Source organism: Sarcophilus harrisii, chromosome 1 (assembly GCF_902635505.1).
Source record: "Sarcophilus harrisii chromosome 1, mSarHar1.11, whole genome shotgun sequence".
Classification (NCBI taxonomy): domain Eukaryota; kingdom Metazoa; phylum Chordata; class Mammalia; order Dasyuromorphia; family Dasyuridae; genus Sarcophilus; species Sarcophilus harrisii.
Genome location: NC_045426.1, coordinates 8,693,720 through 8,707,745, shown reverse-complemented (window position 1 = coordinate 8,707,745; position 14,026 = coordinate 8,693,720). Strand labels below are relative to the sequence as shown.

The 14,026-nt window shown below is 37.9% G+C and overlaps 1 protein-coding gene across 4 annotated transcripts in view; it reads left to right on the top strand.

The window, feature by feature from the left end:
• Window positions 1-14,026, top strand: part of NME8 (NME/NM23 family member 8) — a 60,963-nt gene that overhangs the window by 17,792 nt on the left and 29,145 nt on the right. Inside the window, exons 1-4 of one of the 4 annotated variants that reach the window (XM_031952006.1) lie at window positions 669-939; window positions 4,303-4,372; window positions 9,844-9,917; window positions 11,663-11,755. In XM_031952006.1, coding sequence (XP_031807866.1) covers window positions 931-939; window positions 4,303-4,372; window positions 9,844-9,917; window positions 11,663-11,755 — 246 coding nt within the window. In that variant the 5' untranslated portion in view covers window positions 669-930. Of the gene's footprint in view, window positions 1-668; window positions 940-4,302; window positions 4,373-9,843; window positions 9,933-11,662; window positions 11,756-14,026 lie in introns of those variants that run through there. The other 3 variants (XM_031952002.1, XM_031951996.1, XM_031951990.1) reach the window with 3 other exon arrangements.

The window sequence follows — 14,026 nt, the reverse complement described above, 5'->3', positions numbered from 1 at the left end:
TAGCATGGAAGGCAGGGATTATGTTTCCTTTTCTTGTATCCCCAGCACTTAGCAGTGCCCTGGCTCAGAGTAAATACTGAATAAATGTTTATTAACTGACTGAAGATTCACGTAGGCTATACAGACATGGATAGAGGATAATTTATATCTTAGGAACACAAGCTGACATTGATGAGATGACAAACCCATTTGAAATAAAAAGCACTGTCACAGAGTGGTTTGAAATAGTTTTTTCCTGATGATGTGAATTTGAACAATTTTTGGATCATTTGTATTTTTTCTTTCAATTATTCCTGTTCAGATTACTTGTTTACTTATTCTATGAGGGTGGAGTGAGGTAAAATAGACTAAACACTGACAAATTTGTGCCAATTATTTATTAGTTTGGATGTCTGATCTATATGAGTTTGCACAGGAACAAGAAAATCTTCTCCCAGCACCACACATTGTGTGGAGGGGAGGCAGGATTCTCTGCCCAAACAGAACAAACTCAGGTTATCCCAAGCTGAAAAAGCTTTGAGGATGTTCCCAAGGACAGACTATTAACTGTGCTTCAAGGGCTTGTAGAGCTGGGTTCCAAGAACCCCATTACCAGAATTCTGGCCACTCAATGCTGAATTTTTATGTCATAGAGATCCATGAATTACATAGAATGCTCCCGCTTCTGTCTGACCCTCTTCTGCTCCTGGAGGGTGGGATAAGTCAGGATGGTAGAAAAGAACTGGGACAAAGAATAATAGTTTATAGACTTTATAACAGTTTATAGACTTCATATACTAAATATGGAATCAAGGAGTCAGATCTAGGGCTAGCAGGCATTTTAGAAATAATTTTACAGATATGAAAACTAAGGTTCTATAGGGAATTAGGAGGAAGAGCCAATATTTGACCCCAACTTCTCTCAATCCAAAGCCAAATTTCTTCTCCAAAATGATAATGGTAACTAATATTTATAGAATTCTTACTATGTACCAGGCCCTGTGCTAAGTTCTTTGTAATTACTATCTTATTTGATGCTCACAATAACCCTAGGAGGGAGGTCCTCAGATTTGCCTAGGATCCCATGGTTAGTGTCTAAGTCTGGATTTGAATTTAGGCTTTCCTGACTTTCAGGCTGCTGCTGTATTCAGTATACCACCTGGCTGCCCCTATTTTCCATAGCAACCAGTATGATTGGAGGAACAGAATCCTCTTTGAATTTCAAAGTTGGAAGGGACCTCAGAAATGGGTGGTCTGGACCAACAGAGTAATGAGCGACATCTGGCCCGTGTTCTGTGCCTAGCTACGGTATCAGGGAGCTCTGAGGTTAGTTCACCCTCGGAGGCTGGGTAGATTTTATATGTTTTCATATGTAAGCCAGGTAATTCTGGCTTAGCATCCACATTGAAATGTTGCAGATAGAGACAGAATTTGTATGTGAAGGAAGCAAGTTTAAAGACCTTTTGTAACATAAATAAGATAAGAATGAATGAATGAAAAACACTTATTAAGTTTGGACTTAATAAGTCTGTGCCAGGCACAGAACATCCAGTCACAAGGATCGTTTTTACCAGTTGTAAAAATTTCTAGAGAAATAGCCTTTGTGTCTCAGGACATACAGCTGATGTTTCTCCCTTGTCTTGTGTCTTTCTACTAGCATGCAACGGTGGTGCTTCAGCTATTCTTCTGAAACCTTAACCTAACAACAATCTAAAATCTGTTTTCTGAGTGTTTAAGTGAGAGGGATCTCCCTTCTCTTGAGGTGATCCATTTCATTTGTGCCCGATCACAGGCCTTCTTAGGAAGGCTTTCTTCACCTTGAGCCAACAAGGACATCTTTACAGTTTGTTTTATCCTTTACTTCTGTTCTTTCCCATCAAGACAGGCAGAACAAAACGAATTTGTGCCTCTTGTTATACGTGAACCTAAGAGACAAAAGGATGTTGTAGCTCAGAGGAAGGATGCTTTACCATTTCCCCTTGGAGAGGTGAATAAAGGAATTGACAGAGCTGGATTTATCATGCTTCCAAAGATAATCCCCAATGCCATTTCATAGGATATTTGATCTTTTGTTGTTGTTGTTTTTTGCTGAGACAATTGGGGTTAAGTGATTTGCCCAGGGTTCCACAGCTAGGAAGTGTTACGGGTCTAAGGTCACATTTGAACTCGGGTTCACCTGACTTCAGGGCTGGTGCTCTATCCACTGCACCACTTAGCTGCCCCTTGATCATCTTTTATTGCAATTCATATGATAAATATTGTCAAAAAGACTAGCCAAAAATCACTGCAGCTTGTGCACTGTTTTGTTGTTGTTGTTGAGAATGAGGAAGTAGAGAAATCATTTGAAGACTTTATAAGAAGCTCCACATTAAACCAACATATACTTTTATATATGGTGGCAAATATAAAAAAGTAGGAAGAGGAAAAGATGGCAAAGATACGTGGCAAGACATGGTTCAGGAGTAAGAGTCAAGACAGGTAAAAGGCTTGTGGACATCACCTTTCAAGAGCATTTTCTTCATAGAGTTGAAAGATGTTGGACATGATGAGAACCCAGTAATATCACAGGAAATAAAAAGAAATTTATTACATTTGAATAGACAGAAAATAATTGATTCCTTGTGAGATGTTTCCAAATTAGCCATTTGTGTCTGGTTTGACCAGAAACATAATAGTGGAAGGGTAAAAAGTATAACAATTTAGAAGAATGAATAAGAATGAAAAGATTTGGTACACAATTGAAGCGTCTCTCACTGGTACTATCCAAACGACATATTGGCAATGAAAAATGGAAAGTGGATAAAAGTTAATGAAATAGACTTTTAACAACTGCTTTTGACAACAAGCAATTTTAACAACTATAGATCAATTGTTGCTCCCTTCCTCCTAAGTAATTGGTAAATCTCCTGGTGTCCCCAGACTTTCTTCCTTTGGATCATTCCATAGATAACTCTGCTGCTCTCTCCAAGATATACAAGATTTACTTGTCACAGCTCTTTGCTACTGGTTCATTCAAGACTGATTTAAGAAAACTTAACTGGGCTAGGAAGTGATTTGGGGGGATGTAACTATATATCTCAGTTTGTCATAGGTCATATTCCCACTCCTTTTTAATCGTGTTCAGAAAAAATCTTGTGTAACTAGAATTTTGGCTCCCCCTTGGAAAAGATTACCTTTATGTCATCACCATGTAGGTGCTGCATCTGGTTTTTTGAATTTGGCTTTATCAAATTCATCTCTGCTTGGTATCTTACAAATTCTGGTGATTTGAAATATGTCCCTTGTTTCTGAGAATTATTATGATATAATTTATATATAGTTTATATAATTTATATGTAGCCACATATAGTTTCTTTTACAATCCAGATGATCTTTTTACTTAACAAATTTCATTTTATACTATAATTTGGTCACTGTCAATCTTCCATGTCTTTTTCTAGTTGATAAATTCTCTGTCCATTTTCTTGCTTTTATTGCTTCAGAAGTTCTAGCGTTTGGAAATAGGATTTCGTTTTCCATTGAAAGCATTATTTTCACCCAGCTAGAACTGAAAAGGACAAGGAAAACAAGAGCACTACCCTAAATCCATTTCTCAGGCCCATAGGGCCTAAGGGGAAGGAAAGATGGTAGCTCTTCCCCGACTCAGCTTAGTGCATGGTAACCCTGGTGTGAATGACTGAGTCCATCCTGGAATATCCCACGATATCACCTGAAGGAAGAAATTGTGCTTTAAGTAGATCTCAAGCTGCAGCCCATGAGAAGAGGCTTTTCTCACTCATGTGGTAGCCAATGCTGAATATTCCTATTTGTACCAGTTATTCTTGAAGCAGGTCCCTTGTGATGGGTGCCTCAATATTATGTGATCTGGGCACATACCGGAGTCCTGTCATGTTTGTATCCCCAGTACTTAGCCCAGTGCCTGGCACGTAGTAAGTTCTTTATAAATGCTGATTAACTTGACATTCATTCCATACTCACATTTGTACATCCCTTATCCTTCCTTTACCCAGTACATTGTTTCTTGTAAGGAAACTTTAAAAAGGAAGGAAAAAAAACTCAATAGTCAAGCTGTGTCTGATAGTGCATGCAATGTCTCCCTGTAGTCACCACCTCTGCAATGAAATGGAATGAGGTTCATTTTCTCAAATTTTGTCTTAGAACATAAGCCATGGGAATCTGAGTTTAAAATTTATTTGTTTTTTATTAAATTGCTATAGACATAATATATATTATTTTTGTTATTCTAGTAGCCAATTTAAAAAAAATTATTAATCAGGATATCAGTCATTATCCTCTTCTTGTATTTTCTCCCTTCTTCTGTAGCTTCCTGAAATAATGCTTATTGATTCTGATGAAGATGAAGATGTGGGTGAAATTCTAGAAGTACCCGTGGGCAAGTATTATCTTTAAATTAAATGGGAAACACTAAACCAAAGTTACATGGCTCTTGAGTGTAATCATGTGGGGCCCCCAAACACAAGTCCTCCTCATGGCATGGAAGTTAATCTTGTTTGGCATACCGGCAGAACCCAAATTTTGGCAGGTCTAATCCATTTGAAGAGGCTTCCGGTATGGTAAGGCAGCTGGAATCTTTGGTCTGAGTCCTCTCTCTTTATGGATGAGGCTATTGGCCATCAGTAGGTTATTCACTCAACCAGATGATGAAATCTTTGGTTGTGGTGACCCACAAAAAACAGTATCTCATCAGCTTAAAGAAACCTGCTTGTGATGCTGACAGATAATGGCTTATGGAGGAAACTGTAAAAAAAAAAAAAAAAAAAAATTCAAGAGTCTAGAGTCAAGAGCTTGAGGGCATCTTTGAGCTTTTGAGGAATCATACCTTATTATATTATCCTTTAGTCATCTGATTTTTTAGTGATTTAAAAAGAGAGGCAACATAAAAGGTCTTTTCCTATGGTTGCTTGAATAATTTAGTTACATTTAAACAACCCAAATGAGAAATCCATCCTCCCCTTTACTTAATTTTAGGGTAATGTGCAGTATCCGGCACATAGTAGGTATAATGTGAATACTTATTTCCCTTCTCTTTTTGGGTCTGTGGAACTGAATTTGATAGGAATTGACTGTTGGGTTAAAAAATACCATGGAACTTTTTGCTTTTCAAAGGTCTTTTACAATCCTGTGAGTGAATATTATCTGTATCTAGTCTTTGACCAATTTATGTTCTTCGAGGCATGAGCTCTCTTCAATGATCCTGGCTGTAACTCACAGATGATTCCCAATCCCACTCTTGTCCATAATCTTCCTAAGATCTTCCACAAAGGCTCTGTGAAAGGTGTCTGGGACCATCCTTTCATTCTTTCTGGTGGCATTCTTCACCAGGGTAAAGGACTCATTCTTCACAGATGGGTCACTAGATAGTAAAGTGGGTAGGAAAGGGCCACTTTCTCTATGGGTTCTGGTCCCCATGAAGGGCAGTTAAGACTTCTGTCTGGTTTTACTTGTCTTTTTCCATTCTAGGATAGGGAATGGAGTCCCCCATCCAGATGCTCCACTCATGGAGACTTGCAAACCCAAGATCCTACCTCCTGTTCTGGGTTATTTACAACCCAGGAGTTGGAGCCCTCTTAAGTTCTCAGTTTGGGAGATTCCATTCTCCTAACCTAGAACTGAAACAAACAAACAAAATTGAGATCCTAAGTCCTCTCAGGTCTTAGGTCCTGAGACCTGAGGTCCTAAAGGAAGAGATGACATTCCATACTCAATTTATAAAAGTGCCCCCATAGTGAATGAATGAGTCCTTCACTCCTGGATGCTACCAGAAAGAGAGAGTGACTGCCTCAATCAGACAGATTTAGAGATGAACTCAATCCTGACTAGATACTGATGGAAAGAGGCTACTCCCACCCATGCAACAGGACAATTAGGAAAGGCTTTCCCACAATCAGAACCCCAGCATCTCTCATATGACTGCCTCCATTTTAGATGCTCTGGGCACGAGCCAAAGCCCTGTGATATTTAATAATGTAGCATTTTCAAACTAGTGTGTGTCTATCTTCTCTGGGTGTGGAGAGCCAGCTGTAAGTCCTCCAAGTGACTTCGCCTTGCTTAAGTCTTCCAAAGAATTCACAGCTGGCTCCCCACATTTGCAGTGACTAAGGATTGCTCATATATTATCATGGTATTAAAATGATCAAAGTAGAGGATCTTTAGATATAAAAATAATTTTATATCACTATTCTAACCTGGCTCTGTTTTAATTAAAAGTTTTTCTAAATGATTTCCTGGGAAGAGGGAGGCTCAGTCCTTTTAAAACTAGAGACAGAGGGATCTGAACTTGTTTTGGGTCGTTTTTAATGGAGCAGAATTAATGCAGAGGTAAATCACTCGGTCAGCTTCACACATAAAGTTCAGAGATGTTCTTTAATAGGTTTAAAGTTTTTTTTTTTTGAAATGAAGATGTTTGCAGAAATTCAGTGCTCCTGTGCAAAAGCAGGGTGGCCATCAGCTTTTCCTGCTTCTGGATGATTCCAAGCTGTGTGGATGGACAAGGAAAACCCCTGAAGAGAAGGGAGTTAAAATCTTTGAGGACTTTTTTAGTAACTAAATGGAAAAATATTTGGAAATGTATATAGCCGCACCTCTGAAGAAATAGAACTCAAAGAATGTTGGAAAGTGAGTAAAAGTTAGAAGGGGATTAAGTACTGAATCATGTGAAAATGAAGAAGCTAGAGAAAAATGATCTTTTTAGATCTTTTTAATTGAAAGGTGAATTTAAAGACTGAAAGATTGTGCAAGTTGGACAAACCTCATAAGAGATTCCGGAACTGTGGACAAATCACAGGCAATTTGGGGGATGAGTTAAATAGGGATGAATAGTTATGTTTTACTTAAGCCAACCATAGGACCAGCATCAGACTCAGCAATGATGAAATTAAAGAAAAATGGAAAAGGATCCTAGTTGTATCTATTTTGTATTTCTTTAAATCTTGCTCCAATTACCTATCACCCTTTAAAATATAGTTTCTATTTTTCTATTTTTGTAGTAAAATCATAATTGAGTGGAAGAATTGTTATGATCTCTAACTCGGTTAAAAATACATAAGGCAAATCTAGTTGTTCAAACCGTGAAGCTCTAACAAAGACCCCATTGTTTACCTGAGGATGTCAGCTTGCCACACATGCAAAGTGCTCCCCTTCCTAAAAAAAAAAACCTATAACTTGACCTCAAAATTTTCCTAGTGCTATTTCCTCATAGATTCTCATCTATAAAGTGATGAAAAAAGCCAACAACATACAAATGTAGGACCCAGATATAAATAAATACATAATTTTTTTTCATTCCTCATAGATTCTCATCTATAAAGTGATGAAAAAAGCCAACAACATACAAATGTAGGACCCAGATATAAATAAATACATAATTTTTTTTCATTTTTTCATTTCATAATTTTTTCATTGGTTGAAGGAGAGACTATTTTATATCATTGACCAAAATCATGGACTTGTATACAATTGATGAATGGTAAATACATAAGAAATTATGGAAGGGAATTTAGGAGTGTTTAGGGCATATGACTCATTTTTGAGGAGGATGACATTGACCATTACTCCTGGGTCTCCCATTAGCATATTCATCTTTAGTACCTCTAAAGAGAGTAGCATGATGGATAGTATGTGGAGTACTGGGATTGGATTCAAGAAGACTCGAGTCTGAATTCCACCTTCTACATTTAATTAGCTTTGTTACTAAGGGCAAGTCACCGAATCCCTCATAGTCTCAATTTCTTCATCCATAAAATATCTGTGAAAAGGTTGTCATATAGTTCAAGTGAAATAATGTATGCTGAGCACTTTGCAAATATTAAAAAGCTTTGTAATTGCTCTGACTCTCACGCTTAAAGACCTATAATCACTTCTTTGAGGGCCATTCCATTTACTGACTCAGATAACAATCCTTCTGGGTCTAAGGAGATGGTCTTTTGAAACTTCTGGGAAATGCAAGACAACTATTAAGAAGCATTTAATCATCTCAGGGCCAGCATTCTGGGTGGCTGGGGTCAGGAAGAGAACAGGGGAGAGACTCTATACTTGTCTCGGATGCTATCTGGATCTCGTTGCCCATTCTCACCATCCTAGCAGAATCTGCCAAAGCACATCTTCCTCTGAAGGGTCACCTCCTAGCATTGGAAAGAGTTTTAGAATTGCAGTTCAACACTTCAACACAACACTCTTGGTTCTTACTACATGCAAGGCCACATGGAGGCCTTATCTATCCACGATGGTTGTAAGGTTTCCTGACACATGCAAAGTCAATGATGTCTCTTTGAAGTTGGCCAGAAAACCTTTTGAGGAGTTGGAATGGGTTATTGAGCCTACCGGAAGAGGAGACATTGAGGAATACATTGCTAGTATCCTGTGCTACTGTTTTCTTGCCTGTTTGCACAATATATCTGTTGGGATTTTCTAGGCATTTGGAAATGGAGGACCTGGATATAAATAAATTTATATACTTTTTTCATTGTGGGCTGAAGGAGAAACTATTTTATATCATTGACCAAAAATCAAAGCAAGTAAGCAATGACCACCAAAATATTTTGCTAAATACAGATGATATTAGGGGATATATCTAAAGGCAGAACCAATGTGCAAATATATCACAAATGACCTTTATACAATGAAAATTGAATCTTTAATGAAGAATTCTAAAGATCTAACACATACAATTATTTCTAGAATCACACAAATTTATAATATCTAGAAAGAGAATTATGAGAGATTAATACTTTCCTTGGACACAAGGCCATGAGAATTAACCAACTGCTGTGTGTGTGTGTGTGTGTGTGTGTGTGAGAGAGAGAGAGAGAGAGAGAGAGAGAGAGAGAGAGAGAGAGAGAGAAAGAGAAAGATAAGCACAGACAGAGACTGAAACAACTTTGAGCTGTGAAAATGAACGGAGAAGATGGGAGGATAAGGAGACTAATGTCTTACAGCTAATCAGAAAGGAAACAGGTCAAAAATCAAGAATTCAGCAAGCTAAAATTAAGTGCTGTCTACCATTTTCAGAGTAAACAAACTTTTGATGTCCTAGTTATATGTCTCACCACTTACTACCTGTGTGACCAAGTCAATCAACTTCTCGAGACCTCAGTTTCCTTATAGGTAAAATGAGGTTGGACTAGATTCCTTTTAAGGTGACTTCTAGCTCTAAAGAAATTATTCTGTTTCTCTAAGATTTAAGCTTGCTCTTCAGTTTCTGCTCCAAAATTGAGAAACTATCTGGCTCTGCCCACAAAAGAGTTAAGAATAAAAAAAAAAAAAATAAACATTTCTATAGTGCTTCAAAGTTTGCAGAGTAATATTCACACACACACACACACACACACACACACACACACACGCTTGTTTGATCCCCAGTTGACTGGTGACGTGACTTGCCCAGAGTGTCACAGCTAGTAAAGTGTCCAAGGATAAGGTGTGTCTGAAGGTAATCAAAAAGATATGATTCCATTCACAATAGCAAGCTGTCTCTTCAATCCATTCCACGTGACTCTTTGGGGAACGGAGTTTTGTATCCTGACCTGTTCACAAGTATTGTCATCTCTCTTATGCGACCCATTTGAGGACCACGGCTATGCTGACCAGAAAGAGGTTGGGAATATAGGAGGGTTATTTTATTACTTGCCCTTGTTCAAACAGGTTGAAGGCATTGGGAATCTGCTTCAGTATTACCAAGGATATTGAGCTAAGAAGACCTTGGTAAAGTGGCAAAATGAGATACAGATGTGACTAACTGAGAGCCACATATTAATTAGATAGCCAGTAATTAGAAGTTAGAAGTTTGCATTTTAGTACAAAATCCCTCATTATTTTGTAAGAAAAACCAATTTATTTTTATCCTAGAGGATACATACAATGTATTGATAATAAGACCAAATGCTGTGGAAGAAGAACGAGTAGAAGAAATTAGACAATTGGTGAGTAGGCAATTGGTGAGTAATTTAAAAAAACAAATTCATATGGGTGTCAAAAGGGTAAGACTTTCCTTATTGATCCACTTAGTGGGGAGAAATGTTTCCAGTACCATGGTAAATTCAGCATCATTCTTGAGTCCAGGTTAGCTTCCTATTTATCTTTGCTTATAGCTCATTATTCACTTTATTGTTGTCTTTGGAAGTCAAAGGAAAAGCAGAAAAGGGAAGGAGAATAAGGGAGAAGAAGAAGGAAAGAGGATTGAAAGGAAATGAGAAAGAAAAGATTAGAGAAACAAGTTAAAAGGAGGAAAGGAAAAATCGAGGAATGGAAGGAGGGACAAAAGGAGAAGAGAGAATGGGGAAGAAAAAATAAAGGAAAAAGAAAAAGTTGGAGGAGGAAGGGAGAAAGAACTCTTCTTTCACATTTAGGCTATATGTGCCCTTTAACAGGACATTGGAGGTACAGATCAGTCTTCAGTTGGAGAGGAAGTCCCATTTTAGGAAAAAAGGGTTGTGAGGGAGAACTAGGTTCAGCAAAGGAGTCATGAAGATATCCTTGTGATATTGCAATTCTAGTGGTCAGAGTGGTTCCTATTAAGTAATGATTTGAGCAGATGATTTAATCCAGAAAGATCGAAACAGACAATAGATTCTGGCTGGGGAAATTTGTGATATACGTACCAGAGATAGAAAAGACAAGGAGAAAGAGATATATAGATGAACAGGAGAGACACCCAGACACACAGAACACTGCCAGGGATCACTGAGGTCATGATACAGATCAAAACATGTCCGAGGAAGAATATTCATTTTGTTGATCTTGGGATGGCAATTGAACTTGAGCCAGGATCAAAGAATTTGACCAAAACCTTGGGCCTGGATGCTGTGGTGCTGGATACTCAAGAGAGGGAAGGGTAAACACCTCAAACCCTAAGGAGGAAATCTAGTTCTCAGCCATATTCCTCCCTTTCTTACCCATAAATGACTATACCTTTGAACCACCATATCCATAGGAAGTGCAGCTCAGTGAGAATAGCTGTGCAGTAGGAAAAGTCTCTCCTGGCAGCAAATCCAGCCAGTTGTTTTGATGACAGAGGTAATATTTTACAATGAGAAAGGACCCAAAGTATGAGATGAGTTGGTGCCACAAAGGATAACAAACTGAGTGAAGATTTTGGGATCTTAGAGCTCACCTGGTCTAACCACCTCCTTTTACAGAAGAGAACAAAGAGTATTAAGTAACCTTACCGAGATCACTCATTAAGATCATAAATCCAGGGCTAAAATGGATCTTGGAAGCCATTTGGTTTTCTATGGCTTTGCCCTCTCAATGTATGGGGTTTCAGCTACTTTATGTATTAAATAAGTATTTGTCACCTGCCCTGGGAATCTGATAATTGTTTACAACATTATTTCTATGGGGAAATGTGCCCAGGCCTTCTTAGTAACCAACTTAAAAGAATAGCCTGTAAATTGACCTCCTAGGAGGTTGATAATCTCTTGTCAGCATTTTACCCTTCAGCATCAATGTGATACATCTTTCTATACCTCGGAATAATGCCTTTGAAAGCTTAAAGGAATAGGGAGCAGACAAAGGCTTCCCTATTTGAATATTTAAAGCAGTTTAGCAGGTGTAGTCTTTATAGGAAATGAAATGGTCTGTTAAGCCCTGGAGAGTAATCTGAGTGCTTTCTTTTCTCTGTTACCCATCGATACTTCTGTAATGTACCATGAACATATAATTGAAGATTGTGGATTTTGGCGCTGTCATAGTAGCAGAGGAGCAGAGGATCTTATATGATGATCAAGTTAGAGATTTTTATTATGACATCTCAGAAAAGGTAAGAAAGATATAAGCAAATGATTATCTTGGTCAGATATAGTAGGATCTAAATATTCTTGCTATGTCTTAGAGAAAATTTCTATTTCTAATGTAGCATCCTTTTTGGCTACTTTTACAGAAGGTGGCTACTACTTCCAGAGTCGAAGGTACTCTTTGAAGCTTCAATCCCAAAACTATAACTCATGAGCCCCTACCAATGTGCTTCTCTATAATAGTCAGGTGGTAGATACAATTGACCCAAAACAAAGACAGTTACTAAAACACCATTGTCAGAGCAGCAGCTATGAAACATTCCCCTTGTAAGAATTGGGTACAATGTTCTAGAAATATATACAGTGTTCATGGGAAGAGTACAGTGGCACTGAGGCTCGCACATATGGAACGTGTTTAGGCAAAACAATTCATTTTATTGCAAGGTCTCTTTTTGTGAAGATGTCTCTGTGGCTCTACTCTCAATTGCCCATTCTTCCTTCAACCCACATTTGTGTCTCTTACTCACTGCCAGTGAGTCTTTTGACTTGAAGCTGCTTTTGGTCTCCGGTGGCGATTTGCTATCTGTGCTATCAACTCATTTTCAGTTACTGAATCTACCAGAATTGGACGACATCATCTGATTATATGACAAGAAACCCCTGCACTCACAGACATAAATTTCTACTTTTGGTGAGGAGATCACTCTCCACCCTGTTACTTTGGTTGGTATCTTCAGTCATACCTTCCTCTTTCTTCGCTGTCACTCTCTGAATCCAGTCTGTTGTCTAGTCTTGCTGACTAGTCTTATACTTCCCTCAAATCTTTAGCATTTGTCTCCCTTTCTCTTATTTATTCATGCACCTGCTATCCTAGTTTAGTTCCTCACTACCTCTCTCTCATATTATTTTAAGAGCTTCCTAACTGCTTTCCTGATTCTAATGTTTCTCCTCTCTAATTTATGAAGCTGACAAAATTCTTCCTAAGACACTTACTTCTCTGTTAAAAACCTTCTAGGGCTCCCTATTAGCTCTAGCATATGATACAAACTTCTTAGTCTGGTATTTAAAACCCTTTACAATCTGATCCCAACTATGGTCCAGTTTTATTTCATATTGCTTTCTCTTGTGCATTCTATATGACAGATCTTCCTTTCCTATGCAGTCACATAGACTCTCTCCCATTCCTGTGATGTGCTCCTTCCTCATCTCCACTTCTCAAATATACTTATCTTTCTTTGAGTTTCAGCATAGGTATAAGCTCTTCTATGATCCCCAGTTATTAGAGATCTCTCTTCAAATCACCCTGTATAACTTATCCTTGTACATGTTGTATTTCAGTCGTGGGGTATAAACTCCTTGAGGTCAAGGGGTCTCTTAATGATATTTGTGTTACAGAGATTCTGGGCTCTTTTCCTTCCTTATCTTCCTCCTCTTCTTCTGGATTTCTTCTGGATTTTCCATGTTCTTCCTGAAATGTGGCACTTAGAGCTGAATATGACAGTCTAGATAATCATACCAAGGCAGAACATGATGGGAGTGAGCCCTTTCTCATTCTGGAGCGTGTGCTTTGATTAATGCTGCCCAATATTGCCTTGGCTTCCCTGGCCGACATGTGACATTACCAACTTTTAGTGAAGTTATAATCCACACAAATCTGAGTCTTTTTCAAATGAAATATTGTTTAGTCTCTCATTTTGTATTTATTGTGATTGATTTTTAAATACTATTTTATTTTTCCAAATAGACTCAAAGATAGTTTTTAACATTCAGCTTGGCAAAATTTTGTGTTCCAAATTTTTCTCCTCCTACCCCCTTTCCCATTCTCAAGATAGCAAGCGATCTGATAGAGGTTAAACATGTGCAATTCTTCTAAACATATTTCTATATTCATTATGCTGTGCAAAAAGATCAGATCAAAATGGAAAAAAAAAACAAGAAAGGAAGAAGAAAAGCAAACAACAGCAATAAAAAAAGGTGAAAATACTTTGGTTTGAAAATCTACAGTTTCTGTAGTTCTCTCTTCAAATGTGGATGCTTTTTCCATCACGTCTTACCTTGAATCATCTCTTTGTTGAAAAAAGCCAAGTCCAAATATGTGATTAATTTTTTGAGCCCATGCATAGAAATTTACATTTGTTAAATTTCATCTAATTTGTTTTACTCTATAGTTCTATAGTCCAATAAGATGATTTGGATCTTAATCCTTTGTCTAGTATATGATTCCCCCTTTCCCCCCCCACCGCCCCTCACAACTTTTTGTTATCCCTGGATGTGTTAAGCATTTCATTATGACTTCT